This window comes from Hyalella azteca, unplaced genomic scaffold (genome assembly GCF_000764305.2).
Source record: "Hyalella azteca isolate HAZT.00-mixed unplaced genomic scaffold, Hazt_2.0.2 contig8314, whole genome shotgun sequence".
Taxonomy (NCBI): Eukaryota; Metazoa; Arthropoda; class Malacostraca; order Amphipoda; family Hyalellidae; genus Hyalella; species Hyalella azteca.
The window spans coordinates 345,962-365,748 of NW_025938411.1; the positions used below are offsets into that span (position 1 = coordinate 345,962).

A 19,787-nucleotide genomic window follows, 5' to 3' on the forward strand; every position below is an offset into this window, starting at 1 on the left:
AACTCGTCTACTCAGCTGCTTGACCTCGTTGCCTGAAGATGCTCAGTGATGAGCGAAACGCGTCGCAGGATTTACCTAACCTTCCATTTGGACAAATTTTAAGACTTATTGACCTTGTTACTGTACCTCTTATCAGAAAGCTTGAGAGATTAAACTCAAAAGATGTCCTCAATAAAACTGGCATTATTTTTAACCAAACATGTTATTCTTTTTTATACCTATATGTTTTCTCTTATGAACCGTGAATGAGATACCATCGATCTTCAAAGTTAAGGAGCACAATCAAATGCTTAAAGCTTGCATAGTCATCCGATTCCGATATTAAATTTTTGCTCAGACTACGCATCATCTTCTACCATTAATAAACGTGCCCTGTCATTGAAGGCCTCCAAATGGCTGACGTTACAATTCTGATGATCATTGAAAGCTGGCGAGTCGTTACTGCTATCGTTTATTACAGATAATTACTCTTTTGTTACACAAAAACTTCTAATTCACAATATCTCTGGCTCATTGCTCGGAATTTTTCGAAGCAAGTTATTTATTAATTTTTTCTATCTTCGAATAAAATAAACCAAGAAACGTTCGACGATGCGGGACCTTAAGATCCCTCAGGTACCAAGTTCCCATAGTTTATCATCAAGCTTCATCTTGTACTATTATTTCATTTTTTTTACTGTTTTTAAACAGTTTTGCCAAGCGGTCATTTTTTCGGGACAAATTCCGTGATTTAGTTTTTCTCAATTGCGTTGGCCGGCTGAAATTTATGATAGGGGTGCTTCATAATTTAATTTTAAATACTGCAAAAAAGAAAATGAATGGAATTTTTATTGCAGAAGCTACAAATAAACTAGTATACATTGAGTTATCGGCCTTTTTGGCATTTTTTGTTCTCGGATTTGGCCGATTTTAGGCAACCTGAATTATGTACCACTACCTCCTGGAGAAATACATTTCGTGGTACGCAAATGTATCACTTCGTAGTCAACGTGTTAAGGACAGCAATCCAATGCCATGCTGCAAGCCCCACCTCTTGACGGCTACCACGCGCCGGTCACCAGCGACACTGAGAAATGAGCTGAGATTCCCAAGGCTCGAGCCCACATCTCCCATCATTTATTTTACAGTAAAATCACATCATTTATTTCACCGAAAAAGACAAATTTCACTTTTATAACCTACAATATAAGAATAAGAAAATTTTGATTTTTGAAAATTTCATTTCGTCCAATTGTTTTCTCCACCAAATTTAGATTCGAATGAGCACCTAGTATTAAAAAATTACTATTTAGGGATCGAAATTTTTGTGCTTAGTGCCAATGTTCAATACAAGAAAATAAAACCTTGGAGGTGCAAAAGAATTGAATATTAAAATCATGGAATTCAATTAATACATGGCCTTCCATTAAAAAATGGGTTTGAATGCGTTAACAAATGACCGTATGAATGTCATCCCCAATTGATTTTTTAAGCACGTTTTGAAGCATAATGAATGAAATATTTTACCGATGCCAGCAAACTCCGACCATTTGAAAAATTAACATTTAATTTCGTTGCTATCTGCAGAAAGTTTCTTCTCTCAACCCGATTTTAATTTCACAAGAGAAATTAGCGCAAACTAAGACTCGGGAGTTCGGACTTGGATGGAGAGCCAATTTTGCACAAGAAACTTCATGTTGAAGGAGATAAGGAAAATCATCCTAGTAAGAGGATTATCCGACATTGATGTTTCTTGTTCATTATATATGATATATATGATAGGTTCATGCTGACAATTTCTTCACAAACTAATTAAAAACATAACACAAAAACTAAAACATGATACCAGAATAAAATAAACCGTGAATTACACTCTGAATTATTATTCAATAACATTGCACAAACCTTCTATCGAAGCTTTACTTTCTGCTAAGATCCCAACAACAAAGGGATTAACTATGTAATTTGTTCCCAAATAGCCTTTGGACCTCCACAGAATTTATCAATATGAACGCGAATGAATAATCGCAAAATAAAGCATTCATGGCTCCACTATCCCACCTGGCATCTCTCATACGAATAAATTAGAAATAAATCCTGTCATAACATATCAATGCCATTAATCCATAGCGGAAATGAAGGACTATTGACGGCAGCAATACATAGACGGTCTGCTGCTCATTAGCGAATGTTATTCTCAGCATAAGTTCATAGAGAAAAAGCATAGAAGTTCTCGCAACTTGTATTCCTTGCGCAATTAGGGAAACCCCCTCATGAATTTCGGGGATACCAAATCTGAAGAATTTGTTCTACTGTAAATCTAACTTGCATCTCTTTTATGGTTAGATTGAAATGCGGACCGAATCTCTTTAAATTTTTTCAAAACAGCCTATCTATGATTTATCTCATAGTTTGCAAAGATTAGAGTGATTTAAAATTGAGTAATAGAAAATTTTAATTTTAAGCAGTAGTAAGAAATTAGAAGGTTCTTTCTTCCATCAATTCAGATGATCTAAATTAATAATGGGACTGTGCTCATGCATTAGCAGTTGTTACGGTAATCAGAATTGATCTTAAAAACTCATCGCGTATATAGGGAAATTCATACGCACAGAGTTTATCAGCATCTTTTAAATGTAGAAGATAATTTTTCATTTACAATCTATAATAAAAGAGCATTCAACGCATTTTTCACCCCTCCGTCGCACGTAATTAGTTTTTTGACAAACTGATTTCATAAAAATTTCATTAACAGATAATTCATAAATCAGATAATTTTAGAGCTGTATATTAATTAAAGGGAAGATTAGTGGTTGACGAAACGTAACAATCAAAAATGGTTTACATGAATATTAATGTTTTGTTCTAATTTTTTCTATTAATTCATGGGCCAAAATTTAAAGTAACCTCCCGTTGTATTCCATGCACTGAAAGTGCCATTATACGATATTTTTTGCAAGCAAACAGCACAAACTTCTAATAAATTACGTTTATTTAAAAATGGACCTGTGCAAACACCCTAGAATTTCACCCGAGATTAATCGCCACGTAGACGCTGACTCGGCAAACACGAATAGAAAGGTTGTTTGAGTCGAGCGCGCGATGTTGTTTGCAAATGCTTTTAGAAAAAAGTTTACTTGTAAACTCAGATAACAGAGGCCTATGAATTTTCGAAAATAAACCGAATCAAGTTTTCCGGACGTAAATTTTATGATGATTAGTTTAATTTAGGATGAATTTTTCAGTAATGTGTGTGTTCTTTGAATTATGCAGCCACCCATCATAAATTAATCGCTGCTCTAAGTTCCGGTCAACTTTTCGGGATTGTAGTAAGGCAAAAACTTATCAGGTTGTAAAAGGTGTAGATCGTAGAAGGTAATTGTGAAGGTAGGAACCGGGGCCTTGTTGGAAGTCTCGGCAAGAATAAGTTATTGTAACTAAAAGCGTTTGGAAGAACTACAATTTAAAAAATATAGTTATTCCAAAACGGAACTAATTGATCATGCGGGCTTTCTAAGCTCAAGCACGATAAGCTCAAGCACGATCTGATCATTCAGGATCAGAAACTTAGCTTTATTTACCTCATGCAAATAATAGCGATTTCGATACTGGAAGTTTTTGTATGATCTATTGTGGCAGGATAACAAATTTTCATGTCAACGAGATTATTAAGTGCGAAAGGCACACATGCGAATAGATCCATCTTGACGTGGAAGAGAAGCCATAATTTCACACACCGTTAAAAATCAAACCTCTATAGTTAAATAATACATTCATTGGAGAAAATGAACATAAATGACGAAATAATGCGAGTGGATCATATATAACCTAATCAATAATTAAGTGTCGTCGAAAAACGAATCCCAGAATCACGTAATGTAGTTATCGTGAAATTATATTACTCGGAGTAATGAGATGCACTGACATTCCTTACATGATGACTGTTGTCGTGTGAAGCGACCTCGTCAAGTGCAATATTCGGTCTCGTTGCCGGGCGCCTAAGTCATGTCATCTTCAGCAACTGAATATTAGAGCTCATTTATCAAATGCTAGATATGCATCATGCGCGAAGCCCTATGCTCAACACGAACGCTTGTCTCATTAGTTAAACTTAACAGAAATGTATAGAGATAATAGAATTCATATCCTTTCATCTTCAAACAAGGTAATGTTTAAACGACAGGTTTAACGATGCTACTTTGCCTATAGATCTTGAGAGCGACGGTGTGCGAGCTCGTAATTTACGTCGCTTCGACCGTGTTTTCAAACGGCTGAATCTTCCTGTAGTTAGAATAAATTGAGTTCATGCATCACGGCTATATTATATTATAGTAATCAAAATACAATTAATCGATAAATGGAGCATGAATAATGTATCATTATCTAGAAAATGCAAGATCACTTCTATCTCTTTGAAGCAAACCTCGACAGTGCGGAAGCAAGAGGCAAAAAGCTTTACTGAAACTGCTTTATACTGCCACACTGATGTCCTTCCACATAAAGTTTTGTATTCTTTGGAATGAATTTGCATGCCTTCCGTTCAGGTCTTTAAAAGAAAATTACGTTGTAGCGAACTACGAGGCAATACATTTCTAAACAAACTTATGGCCGAACTTCTAACATTAAAAAGTTTTTCCGGAATATCATCCGTCAAAATCGATTTAAGCATTTGGAAGCATCACATTCTTGGCTTAACCAGGCTAGAAAATTACTTCAGACAGCGCTGCAAAAACTTCCAAAATAATTAATAAGATACTTGAATACTGTTCACATTTTTCAACTAATGGAAAATTGTTTACATTTTTCAATGAATGGAAAATTGTTTTCAATATTACTACAGCTACAGTTTGCAGTTGGTGTTAAATGATATCTAAATCACTATTTGAGTACTTCGAAGAGAGACACGAGGTCGAAAGGATACAAAAAGTGGCAAGTCAGAATAGAAATCTCCAGATCTGGCGCAAAGAAAAGTAGCGGCGTTTTTCACATTGGCAGTGATATTGCTTGAAGTCTTTGAAAGGAAGCAATCTTCTCGCACTTGCCCAAACAATATGGCCAACAATCTTTTCTCGCGGGTCACTTTAGGGCAAAGCGTTCATCTTGAAAAGTTTGCCCGCTCCAGATTAACAGAGTTCAAAAAGTTCTGATTGATACAAAAGTTGGAGGAGCAGCAATCAATTTTGTGGAGTGTTATTTTGAATCCTTCCGATAACGTTGAACCTATTTCGGAAAAGACTCGACTGCTAGTAACTAAAAAAACTGTATTTTACATTTTTGAACAATTGACTTCTTGCCGTAACTTTTTTTCAGTATACTTCTGCTCTTTTTCAACCAGAACCCTCTAAAAAAAAAATTTCGTCTAAATTCGTGTTGGAAATATAATAGAATTTTACCATACCCCGGGGAATTCGATTATTTCCTGTTGACTGTAACTTCCTGACATCAAAGTACTCAGGCGGTCTCTTCCATAGTCAATTTTCTCTCTTTGAATATTGAGGTGGCTCGGTCTCTGGAGATCAGCTCATCACCCTTGGTGCATGTGGTGAAAGTCCGCTCACAATAATTCATAGCAAGTGAATTATCCAGCCGACGGCAACCGCTCGACTCAAGAAATTGCATCGCCGCAAACCCAATACAGAGCGATTCAGGAGAGAGCTCGCCGTACTGTGACATGAACTCTACTTCCATTCACGATGTCAAATTTTATGCGCTTTGAAGCTTATTAAGTTATGCATATCACACTTAATCAACAAAAAAAAAACTGAGTGGCAGCCTAGAGACACTATTAATATTAAAAAATAAATTGAAAAATGTAAAAAAGTAATAAAATTCTAAAAACCTAAATAAACTTTTCAGAATTAATTCCTGACTAAGATAATCTCTGGGTAATTTTTAAAGAGGTTTTGAAATATAAAAGTAATATAGTAGGAACTTTTTCCTTCAACTGTTAAACTGATGCTCTCTAATATTTATAGGTAGTGTAGTGGTATGTGCAATTTTTAGCGCATTTTATCATTTATTGAAAAAATGCCCTAGTGTGCTCGTCATGTCTGTCTGTCTGTCCGTCTGTCTGACCGTCCTTCTGTCCGTGACTTCGCGTTTTCGTCACGAGAAAATGCGCTCTCTGTCACTCACTGCAGTGAGCATTGAGTTATATTTTCAGTGGTTGTGTGGAACAAGATGCATGACATGAACCATGTAACAAATTTTACCTAAGAATTTGTTTTACTCAGCGTTATTTGCTGTGGGAATAATTGTTTCTCAACTGAGCCTATCCATCACTTTATTTAGGAATATATATGACTGAAAAGTATATGAATTTATTTTGCGTGCATTCTGCTACTTTTCAGCATGAGAAAATGGGCTTACGCTTCTATATATACGAATAATCCGAACGAGAAGAGGTAACGTTTTTGTATACAAAATATATCATCAATTAAAATAATTATACATCTTCGAGCATTACGTAAATTCTTAGTGTTGTGAAGCAGTGATCTATAATTAAGTTACCGGTCGCTCCATCCTCGCTAGCGACTCAGTTGAGGTTTTTAGGTTAAGCTGACCTGAGAGCGCCTCGCGTCAACAAGCTTCTTGCAGGTCATGTAATTAGCGACCTCTTTCAACGAGCGGTGGAAATTGATTGCATTTTCCGATTAAGTCGTAGAAGTCAATATACGTTTCCAAACATATTTTATAACTCATTTTATGGCTAGCCGAGGTAAATGTTAATAACACCATTTCTCCGTGCTTGTATGTTTCAATTTGTTTTCTTTGGTAAAGTAAAGAGCAAATTGCGGGAAGAAATACGGCTACGAAATTGAATTCAACGCAATTCTTATTCTAAATTCCGATTCTAGTAGACGAAACCCTGTTAGCTTCAAACTTCAATCTCCCTAACAAATTTCTATTATTATTCAACAACAATAATCTGAGAAGGTAGTAATAAATATTTTTAGATTTTTCATTCCATTGAGTGTTTTTTAATCTCGTTGGGGAGCACATTGCAAGATAATCACTAATCCGGTTTAAAAAGAGGAGGCCCAGCCAAGGTCAGCAAATGGCTCCTGCACTTACATTATGAAGATTGCTCATCAGAAAAAATCACTCCTTGCAGCGAGGTTCATAGATTTTGAATATCCGGTATTCATAACTGCGGTATTCATAATTTTAAATCCATCGTCCTGTTTGTGGTCAGTGAAGAAGGCGTTTATAAGAGAAAGGAATATTTTAATTGACTGGAAGTTTTGATACTATTTCACAACGTAATTCGTACAAATTTCAAGTTTTCCATTAAACAACATTTTTTGTTGTGGAAATTTGCATGCTAATACCGATGAGCGTATTGAAGTAGAGGAGTAGGTATAGGAGGAAGACTGATGAAAGGGATTCTAAAATAAAATTTGCCGCGATTGTTAATCATAATGAATATTGCTTCGTTCATTAATTGATGTACAAAAAAATGTATTGGTATTAATCGTTGAAGGTATTCAGTGGACTAATGTTAAGTCATAGAAATTCATAAAAATAAAAACATATAAAATTCAAGCTACGTTGAATAATTTTCTCTTCCGAAAGTATAAGTTCTAACTGTGTTCAAAAACGGGCAAATATTTATAAAATATTTGTTGTGCAATATTGTCGTGATTATTCTGTGCCCTTGAGGGATTCATTAGACCAGTGATCCGGCCGTAAAATATCGTTAAACGCTTGTAATTACGTTAGCTGGCCTGTGTTGAGCACAAAGATTAGGCGCCGCTGCAGGTTTTTCAAGCAGACTGAGCCCCTGGCTTGAGATCGCTCACTGTAAATGTGATATCAAAATACTCAGAAGGGCTCAGAAGGGCTTTGTGGCTGTGTCAGTAACAATGATGTTATGTATAAGTAGATCAAAATCCTTTTTGACATAATATAGTCTCAATACTACTTGTATAATTCATGACGTAATTCATGCACCGACATTGTTGCAGAACCAGACAAACACCCATATTCTTTGTCCTAGACGAATTTCAATTACCGAGTCATAGACGATCGAAAGACTGAAATACCCTCGACTCTTTGGTCGAGTGAAGCAAAGAGTGCACTTGTGGCAGACTTTGTCTTTGTCTTTTGGCTTTGTTTACGTCGAGGACAAAACCTGCGCGGCTTGACTAGAGCAGTCTGGCTGCTAGGCTATTAATTAAGATATTAAGAGACCTGTTTACTGTATTAAATTTCTTCATCAGATATGATTTTTACGCTAATGGTGGTTAAAATGCATCCTCATCTTTTATTGTGTTTTTTTTTGGTAATTTTCTGCATAAAATTTCAGGCACATGTTATCCGTGTCCATGCACCAGGAGAGACGATTATCTTAATGTGACTGGATTGGATTTCATTGGTGAATTATTATCTCATTTTTTCACGTCACGAGAAACATTCTGCTACAATGGAGAAGGCATTCCGAATGCAGTATTTAGGACAGTTCATTTAATGCAATAACGGCTATAAACACGTTCTGACAGAGCGTTAGAATTTGAACCACATTCTTTGCCCTTTTTAAAGGTAAAAAAAGCGCTACTGTGCTCGCCATGTCCGTCTATCTGTCTGTCCGTCTGTCTGTCCGTGACTTCACGCTTTCGTTGACGAGAAAATGCGCTCTCTGTCACTCACTGTAGTGAGTACTGAGTTATATTTTCTTACGAAATGAGAAATTTTTGGGGGAGATAATAATGAATATATCATTACTTTCTATGTATCACTATTTAACACTGATGATAACATTCGAATCAGAGTTTGGAAATTCTCAATACGCTATTCATAATTTTTTGTCAGGTCTGGGAGCAGTTGTTCCCTATCATTCGAAAAGTTATCATTTGATGTGACGGTTAGATATGATTTGAATAATGATTGTGGAAAACCCAGGTTCTAATAGTTTACACAGTTGTGAATATTTTGTTCGCCGGGACAAAATATTCATAACTGTTCGTGAACGTGTCAACGTCGGGACTACTTTACGTTCCCGAAATCAATTGGGAATAAAAAAAATCGAGAGATATGTAAAAACGGATTTTTAAAATGGGTGCAAATATCCTGATTGATCGAAATTGGCCTTTCATAGAAGATCAACTACCCTATATTTATTAGAGATTCAAGTGAGAAATGTCATTACTTCTGTAGGTAAAGTAGTCAAGATTGATAAAGCAGCCATATAGCGAATCTTATTTAATAATTAATGTTAAATTTCTGAATGGTTCAAAATACGAAATAATTGCTTAAATTTGCCAGAATAACTATGATTTTTAGAGCGAGTATACTATTCTAAATTTTTTATTCACCATTCCCAATTCTTGCATTGAACGAAAAAAACTGTAATATCAGATGCTGGAACAAAATTATCAATAAAAAATTTTGCGCAACCGCATTTTAAAATTTCGTCTAATCCATTTTCAGATCTGAATGAAACAGTCAACATTATTCATGAATGATACAGTTACAATGCAATGCGTCTCGTTAATTTAATTGCGTGACCTAGTTTCATGTCGTTGAAACTCAGACGTATCCATGCAATCAATAAAAAAGAATACCGCACCTCGTGACTTCGTTATTCAGATGGAAAAATAATTATCGTGATTGCGTCGGGAATTCGGTGGCGGACAATCACAAAACGCGATATAATTGTTCAGATGAGGAGCGTGTTCTAAAATTGTAACCGAAGCCCAGGACAAAAAGAAGCCTGCATTTGTTGTACTTTTCATTACTTTGTTAATGGAAGAATGGGAAGACAAAGTAGCTAATCGAATTCAGTTTGTCTGCGAAAAAAATTAACCAAAAACTATATAGCATTAGACCCAGCATACAAACATCAGTACTTTATTTGAAAATTTTTATATGTTCGATTGTCATTTATTATTATAGATTTTTTATTTTGTTAGAAGTATCAAGATCATTATACTCCTAAATCACTAATACATTAGCAATTTCAAAGCAAATAAAGCGCCATAAAAACTCGCCAAATTATATTTGGAAACTTTGGATATGAAATAATTGCGCTGATTCAATTGATCGAAAATAGCAAAGTGGGTGCATATTGGCACTGCTGAAACTTTCTCAGCATTTGTTTCCTTTCATCTAACAAATCCAGTTTTCGAATGATATATGCATTTGAAATGCTAGATACATCTAATCATACGGACACTTTTCCGAAAATCTGTGTATAGGAGGCGCCATGATTTATTTTCTTTCAGTTTCGGTGTTCACATCACTTGATGAAGGAGCTGGCGCACGCAGCCTAGCTGAAGGCAGAATAAAAGCTTGTTATGACACTGCAGTGTTGGCTGCATGACTCGTCAATGTGGCACTTATGCAAGCGGGCCGGCAATTTCAGTGTAGCAAGACCGGCAATTCCTGCGTAGCAAGAGAGGCAATTTCAGCAGCGCAGGATCACGCTGGTGTCGTTCCGATAAAATTTGTGTAATTGAGCAGAGCCAGCGAATATCGATAAGAAACTGGAGCTTCGGAGGAGTCGAGTTCCTGAGTAAGAGTGGTCCTCAGGATAGCTCGGATTTCATTCTATGAAGTTTGACGTGAAATTAAGTCCTAGATTCCAATTGTCAACGGCATTTGAAAATCATGAGTAAGCCGTGAAGTTACGTGTGATTTAATTGAGAAAATCAGAATCACAGCTGAAATCGAGGTGAAGCTCGGAGATGATTTATCACTAATTAGGTGGTTACTCGGAGGTGATTTATTAGTTAGGTCGCATTATTACTCAGAGGTGATTTATTACTAAAAAATTAATTTGAAAGTAAATTGTTTAGGGAAATTAGGCCTATGATATTACACAGTCGGCTAATTATAATTGTATCGTTTCTATGCAATTGGTATAGAATTTCAGAAAATATGTAAATTTTTTGCTTACATCCATCATCAATTTCATCATATTTCAAGCTAAGTCTCCTTCAAGATCCACGCTCTCCTCGTGATATCTCCAACATAATATTATTGATGTTGTGTATTTCATTAATTGTCATGACTTGTACAAACTGAAATTAAAGAAATCTGATGTATTCTGATGTATCGTGTAACATAAAACTGACCGTCACATTTTCCCGATATGATTGTTAAAGGTAAATTACATGGTCATTACTAAGATAAACCAAAAATGTAGTTGCCAATTGTTAAAAAAATAATTGTATGTGAAAAATAGATAAATATATTATTATCCCACAAAGAAAGAACACTTATTGGAGCATTCATTCCAGCAAATAAGTTTTCAGTGTTATTTATTTTATTTATTGCTAAGACCATGAAATTCATAATATCATTATACGTCCTGTGATTATCCTTATTATATATTTATGAAAAATTGCCAAAAATCAATAATGTCTTCGTCTTGCCCGTCATTAAGCTGTTCAAAAGACGCAAATCTCCTTACAAGAATTCAAAGGACATGGCATATTTTTGGAGGGCAAAAGCGCAGAGGCTGGTGACTGGCTATCAAGAGGCAGGAGGAGGGTAATTTTGAGACTCAAAGGACACCCAATAGAAGTTTTAATGGCTTGGGCCTCGGTAGGGCATTGCTGCCGCCACAGCCAAATGATGTCGCCTCAGATTGCACAAGCTTGGAATTAAGAGATAACCCGAGCACTTGAAGCTATTACCAAATCTTAATAGATTCGGGGCTCGCATTCGATTACTCGCCAATTGACGATAAATGCACATCCCGCCGAGATCAAGTCGGGGGATGCGCAGATCAGGTAGAGGAATTTGCAGATCAAGACGAGAATGCGCAGATCAAGTAGGGGGAAGCGCAGATCAAGGTCGAGGAATTTGCAGATCAAGTCATGGATGCCCAGATCAAGTCGGGGGATGCGCAGATCAAGTCGAGAGATTAGCAGATCAAGTCATGATGCGCAAATCAAGTCGGGGATACGCAGATTGAATTGTCTTGTGAAGAAGGCCAAGAAGAGAACTCGAGCTCCGAAAAGTCATCCAATCGTAGAGCAAGATCAGACCCAAAAAAAAACGAACATTCTTCAGAAAACTTTCACGCCTCTTAAGAAGTTTCAGACAGCGTGCGCTGAAATGAGAGCAATGTGTATGATACTAAAATTTACTTAATGATGTAAAAAAAGTTGAATAGAATGACTTCGTTTTTTTTTTCTGGTGAATATTTCATCGTATAGCCAGAAAAATCATCACAATTGAGATATTACGCGCTAAAAACGATCATAATAATGATTGATTTTCAAAGTTGTTCGTTTGAAGCAGAAAAAATATTATGAGGTCTTAAAATTCAGAGTAAAAGAAATGTCCATTAAATCAAATGGTAGAGGGTACAAAATCTTAAAACAAATTCAACGCCGTTGCAGCTTCATGTACGTCCTGTTGCTTGATCTCGAGTAGCGCACTCACCGAAATCGGCTTTCATGTGTCAGCTTTTCTTGAGGTGCAGCAGTTGCAAGGATTTTGCAACGTCTGAAAATCTTTATGTAAAAAAATATCAACAACCCAGACAAACTCCGGAGTATAAAAGAGTCTTTGGATTAGCTATCATGGAACATATGTAAATGAAGTGAAATTACAAAACGAACTGTTGAACCATATCTTTGAAAATTATTTTGTGAAAATGTATGGCCAACAATAGCCTGCCGTCATTTTGAAGTTACATCGTTATATTAGGGAGCTAACTTTAAAGTCTGAGCTTCGCAAAATCCAAATTGCATGCGACTCTGGAATGTTTTTTTTTTTTGGGGCGCAAGAAGAGAAGAATACCAGGCATGAATATCCAGCGCCAGCCATGAACAACCTCAAGCTCCGACATGACCATCAATAAAATCCTCAACTCTTCCATATTATTCAATTTTTCTCGTCCTGAAGTGCAAGATAAGCCACGAGACGATTAAAACTTTGATATAAAGTGATCATTATTTATTTTAAAGTCAATTGTTGAAAAATTTTGTAATTGAATCGTGAAAAATTTTGTAACGAATGCATATTATATTTTATGATTTTTCAAGCTAGAGTTTACCTTCAATGAAGCCTAAATTTTAAACGAAATTGAAATCGTGGCATGAAGTTTTAAAATGTAAAAAATATAAATAATGATAACGGCTCTCAATAATTTTTTCATTTGCTTTAATGACATCGGATAAAATTATGAAATAAATGGCTTCAAGGAATTATTATTTATTTTCATATCCAAGAAATAAAATGTACAGAAATCTTACAATCAATAATTCAAAAGTACGACAAACTGACGTTATCAGTGAGATAGCGGGGTTGCTAAGAACCAATAAAGTTGAAGAACATAAACGCCACTTCACCCTTATTATTTGCTGCAGTTGAGCGAGAATATTGCTGACGTCGAGGAATAAAAGAACTATCGACGTCAAACTTTTCGCACAAAAAAAATCGAGGTAAAAAATACAGGGATGAGGAAGAACATTTCCTGAGCTAACATGAAAAACCAAATTTTAATTGACGGTTTCCAGCTCATCCGCAATTTTTTGAGATCTTTTCTTTTAGGTAAATGATATAATTGATATATGCTGCAGAACATAATCTAATGGTCTTGATATATTCTTCTAGAAATTATAAATATTGTTTTGATACGATCGCTTCTCCATAAAATTTTAAGTGATCACGTAAATGAGGTTAATTGCAAGTCTTTATGCAGTAAAGTAACTTTCGCACAGAAAACGAGATGAGCAAAGATCGTCAAGATTCTGTTGCTAATATCGCTGTCGCATGCTTTTTTTCGGGATCTAATAGAGAAACGCCAAATCAAACAAGGTTCGCTTGGTTGACATTAGCTAGAAGCTAGGTCAGCGAAATATCAGCTTAGATCTCTCAGAAACACTATGTAAGACGATGACATGAATTATCTTATACTCAATTAAAGAAACCTCGAAGGAGCTGCACTCATAGTTAGCGTTTCCGTTATCAAAAAATAGCCAGCAATCTTGACCACCCGAGGTCGTTAACCTGTTCAATTGGCAGTAAACAGTACGTGAATAACTGACTAATCGCTTACGCCGCAGTACACTGCAGGTTAGCATGTAACATGGCCTCTATATAACGTTTTCCATCTTTAAATTCGAGGCTCTAAAAACGAATTATTCTCTTTGAATGAAACTTGCCATTTCAGTAGAATTCTCCTTCTCTAAGCAATTTTAAAATTCATAATTGACTGCAAACGGACGGTGCGACATAAACGAAATGCTGAACTGATAGCCTTAGTTTCTAGAATCATGCACATCCGTGGAATTGTATGCATTCATCAGTGCGTTGGAAGTCGTCGAGAAATTATGACTCTGAGTCACGTCGTGAGACAAAGCAATGGCAATGAAGCGCCGGCAAACGGAAGTCAGCAGGAGCACTCTATTTCAAATGTAAGGCCGACATTGTCCGCATGTCAGCCTGATCGATTCAGTAGCTTGCTGTAGCAAAGAGAACGGAGACTGCAGCAGTTAAACTCAAGCCGAGCTCGTCATATACAAAATTACTGCAGGAATGTGGTCGTTCATTTGGGAAAGACGACTGTTACCTTTCTAAATTCACCTTATAACACTGGTCTACTCACCAAGTTCTTTTAGGTTCATACTCTGCGATTATATAAATAAATTTTTGTGCCATGACAAGAAAATGCTACAAATTATATTCAAATATTAACTCATATTATGTCCAAGTCATTCAAAATTAATTCAGATAATGTGAAATCAGATCGTGAAATCTGTCTCATTGAAAAGAATTTCCAAATAATTGTTTTTCAGAACCTCTGAAACTGAACTACGAAATTTAAGTACTAAAAATTCACACTACCGGTCAGAATAAGCATTCATAATAGTTTTCAAAAGTAAGGTAACGTCTACCACAAGAGAAGGCGTCAGGCATACGTATAATATTCAACCACGTGCTGCCATAATGGATTAGATAAACAAGTTTGTCTGTGCATCATGTTAATAATTATTGGAATTCATTCGAAATTCTGCCAATTTAAAGTTGGATTAGAAATAGATGTTTCTAATAATATAACCAGAGTAATATGTAGAATCTCACCTGACGCTTGCATTTGAGATTTAGCTTGTCTCAAACAACGGTTCATAATTTGATATTGCAATATGTGGACGTTTCAGTTTCTTTAAAACCTCACGAATTAAGCTATGGGATCATAAAATACATGGATAATATCTTTGAAGAACATGAAGGAGGCTTGAATTAATATAGGCTGAGTGGATGTCGATAACGCAATACTCGAAACGTGCATTAAAAGTCGTGGCCTTGCACAAAGGACAAATGCGTCTTTGTTCTATACTATGCACGGCCTAGAGCTCCACCATTCTTGTGGCTTACGCACTGAATTCCTTCATAAGTAATTTATTTATAGCGATTCAAAGGTGAAAATTTTTCGAGGCTGCTGAAATTAATGATATTTTGCACTCAACTTGGAACCATTGTCTGATGTTTTTTAAGAAGTTCTTCATTGAGCATAAAGAACTGTGCAATATATACCAAGCATATATTTTTACTAACTGTGCTTCTATACATGCTATGGAGGCAATCACATTTTACAAGTTTACATGAAGGCTACAAAACGAAATGCTTGAATATTTATGAATTTTGAAATTAATGAAAACTCACTGGAATAATTTAGCACTCTTTGTGAAGATTATAATATAATACAGTTGGTTTAAACAAGACATCGAGATTTGTGTAAATGCCAGGACAGAATGGAGGGCACGGCGGAGAATGAGCTTTATTTTTGTCTAACTATATTTTCAGAGAAGTAGTAACTTCTCCTGAGCAACACATTCTATTCCTTCAAGTGGTTTGCAACTGATACTGCTGGTATAACTTTTTCTTTTTGCGTTCTTAGTTTTGTGTGTCTGAGTATAATATAATAGACATTCGTCTTCTCAAAATAGTCCCCTATATATATACGCACACGACAGATGGCATATAACTTTTCTATACAGCAGGCATTGAGATGGCTTATGAGCTCACTACTATAAGAAAATAATGTGGGTATTCTTACTGTCTTTGAAATTTCGGTCACTATCATTATCTTCCGTTCGCATAGGAAGGCTAAGAGGGCAGGTATATGCTATGCAACAAATATTTCAACAGCCATTACAATATTAATTTTCGAACATATTGGTAGGATATAAAAAAATTAGTTGCACCATAAGCTTGGCATGTTGAAATTATTATCAATCGTGTTCGTCCAATTATATTCAGAGAATTCCCCAAAAATCTCAAGGTGTTGACATCCTCTTTGTTTGATAAATACTTCATATTGTTGCGTGTGCATTAAAATCTATTTCTATGCCTTGGAAAGTTAAGAATTAAGATCCAACGATGCCGATGAAAATACAGCAACTTTCCAATTATTTCTTTCACAATATATGAAGAACTGCACCCTAATTACGATGTAGTCATTATTTGCATCATTGATGTCATGGGAGGAAAACAAACAAAATTATTAATCGTCAAACGTGCTATTTATAACCATAGTAGTCGCCCGTCGCATCAATTAACGATTCAGATAATAAAACTGCGCTTATGTAGCATGGTGGTGAAAGTTTATGTGATGATTAACGAAGTAGAATACAAAAGAAACTCTACCAATGGAATTTGCAGTTCAAAGACAAACTTAAAATATTCCTTGCAGTGCTGCGTAAAAAATGTAAATTGAGTTGAGGCAAGAAGATCAAAGTGAAGAGTCCATAAGAGTTACACTGACAAGTGAGAAACGTGTCGGCTGCTAAAAAATATCGCAGAGAATTTATTCCTAAAATGTTCGTCCTAATTGTCTGGAAAACTATATATTTCCAGTATTGCAAAATATGAAGCATATGAATATTAGAATATATTTCAAGGAATACTGAGGTTGATAAATGGAATAGCATGAATTTCAGTTATAATTGTTACTCAAGTGATCAGCAGCGCGGGGAGGAGAGGAAGGAAAGAAGACTTACCTTTTATGAAGCAGGCCTCAATGACAGCCACAAGGACTACGCAGAAAGTCGACAATCTTTTCTGGAGAAACATTTCACTTATGTCCACTCTATCCACGCAAAAATGTATCTACGAATCCACACTATCCACGCAAAAATGTATCTACGAAGTGCACTCTATCCACGCAAAATGTATCTACGAATCCACACTATCCACGCAAAAATGTATCTACGAATCTACACTATCCACTCAAAAATGTATCTAAGAAGTCCACTCAAGTGAATAATTCTACATTTCCCTGGAAAAACGCACGAGTTAGAGAGCAATTTTTTCACAATAAAGACGTACATCCAATCGATTCGTCGTTCAGAAATCAGTGTATTGTCTCACTAGTGAAACACAAACAATGCATGAAAAAGTCCGTGACTATTTAGATGAATTCTTATCATTCAAATCTAGATTATAACAATAATTAAAGATTGAAGAGTCATGAAAATATTGAAAATACCTTATAATGCAAGTTCAAATAACGTAATAACGAACCACTGAGCTTACATTGATTCCAATACATCAGCTTCACATTGTTTCCCATTACGTGATAGAAATTAGCGACGAGAAAATTTCCTGGTTGGCTCATAATTTCTTGAGTCGGATGACATGAACCTAACTGCAAACTTTCAATCAATTCATGGACACTATAAGCCAAAACAGCAATCTTCTGTTAAATTCTATCGTCAGTCTTTGATTAATATTTCAATGTTCATCTGGATTACAATTAAAAATTGTCTCCTAATATTTAAATTACTAACCAATATTCCTAGCTATTATATTCAGTTAAGTTAAAATTCCGTAAATGGAATCGCTTCAAAGTCCGTCCACAATCCCCAGTGACAAAGAGCGAGCGAGGGCCTCAATTAGGGATGAGATGCATCAGTTGATTGTCGTCCTAACCAATGCGGGCTTCCCTTGAGTAAACTGCCTTTTTCTACTTAATTAATTGAGGAATTTATTCCCGAGATATAAGCTATAAATTAGTCGAGCCAGATATAAGATTTCAATTCTATAGGAATCTTAAAATACAGGTCGAATTAGTCTTGTTAACCTCAATAGTTCATTGCTGTCATCAGTTCGGTAGAATTGTTTAAAGAATTGTTTCGGAATTCGGTAGGATTGTTTCAGAATTGTTTGAACGGTAATCGTTTAAATGCAAGTCAATTTTTATTGCAATGCTATCAAGTTTGCATATTTCAAAGCAAGGGCGGAGAAGAGACATCAAACCATTAGTTCATTTTGTTGTTTATTCTACTTCACATCCTGCTTTTCTCGACATCGACAGTCATACAATCACCGAAGAGATGTAGCATTATATTCAACAAATCAACGAAACCCAATGAATATCAAATTTTGGTGCTAACTCGCAATTTATTCCTCAATAGAGGTAGTATAACCTTTCATCTGACAGGCTTTGATTTCATTATTTATTTCTACTAATTCTTACCCGAAATTATGTCAAAATATTCAATTAATAATTATTTAATTAAATTAAGTAGTTTAACAGGAGGCGCGTCGGAAAATCATATCAAGCATCAATTTGCCACAAATTATTTAATAAGATTTCAGCTGAAAACTTGCCCCTTGGAGCATTGCAATCATATACTCATACTCTTTCTGACGAGCTAAAACTTTACTATATTCTTTCCCACCAAATTCTCAATGGCTTGTATTGCTGATCAAGCGTTTGTTTGTACTTGGAGCAAACTAAAGTTCATTGATCATTAATCATGAAAGTTACACTTCTGTTATTGGCCGGCTAAGGTTATTGACTGAAAAATAGATGACGTGAAAATTGCTTGGTTGACTAAGTTGTTAACGTGAAAGGTTATGGTTTAAATTTATTGGTCACATGTAATGAAATATTGGCGAATTAACAAAATAATTCTGATCAAACTAAAAGCCGATATTAAAATTATTCAGCAAATAAAGTTCAAGGAAATACGGTTAGGAAGTAACAAATAATGAAATATATTTGTCCAATAAAATTAATTTGAAATTAAATAACGACCGCTAATAAGTTGTACAGTATTTTTCAGCATTTTCAGTTTCAACGGCCAAGTTCCACAGGATTAAGTAATTAATTAGGAATAATAAACTTATTAACATAATTTCATTTACATAGATATAATAACCGAAACATTTCTTGATTCCATAGAAAGAATTCATTAGGATTTTATGTTTATTAGGATGTTAGGATCAAAGTAATTATTTCAGTAAATCACCTCATTTGGGGACAAATGTTATTTTATTAGGTTTTAATGGATATACGAGACACATATGCCTAATAATTGTGAAAATTCGAATACATAATACTCATATTTATATATCATAATAAAGACTTTTCCATGGAATTGACATGAATAATAAGACATTTTGTGTAAATTATATTGCTGTCATCGGTCCTCCGTTCAATAACTGCATTTGAATGACTCAAAAATGCTCATAAATTTTCCACTGCGCAACCAATGAATGAGAAAAATCACATCGTCATTGTATATTCCATCCCCCAGAAATTCACGAGCCTTAGCATCTATGGTACGAAACACACCCGTAAAACACAAGCAAGCCGATGTTGAGACGAGTTATAGTGCAGTATTATAAGTAGGCAGGCTATGAAAGCGCACATGCTTCACCCTCCAAAGCTTGTCGGACACTGAGCCAGTGCTGAGCTAGACGGCGCTAGTAGCCACTCACTTGAGCGTCCTCGTCCCCGATCCGCGCACGCACGCACATCTCCGAGACAAGAATCCCAACAATGGGCGACGAAAACACATTTCTGACGTGATAAGTCGACTTTCACCTGCCATTTATCCATT

General features: G+C 35.5%; 1 protein-coding gene across 1 annotated transcript in view; it reads right to left on the reverse strand.

The window, feature by feature from the left end:
- The window catches only part of LOC108678025, a 158,635-nt gene extending 139,063 nt beyond the window's left edge, over positions 1-19,572 (reverse strand). The window contains exons 1-2 of the mRNA XM_018166357.2: positions 19,520-19,572; positions 16,938-17,215 (exon numbers count right to left, since the gene is read on the reverse strand). Of these exons, the coding sequence (XP_018021846.1) occupies positions 16,938-17,010 (73 nt within the window). The 5' untranslated portion in view covers positions 17,011-17,215; positions 19,520-19,572. The remainder of the gene's footprint in view (positions 1-16,937; positions 17,216-19,519) is intronic.
- Between the last annotated feature and the right edge of the window lie 215 nt (positions 19,573-19,787).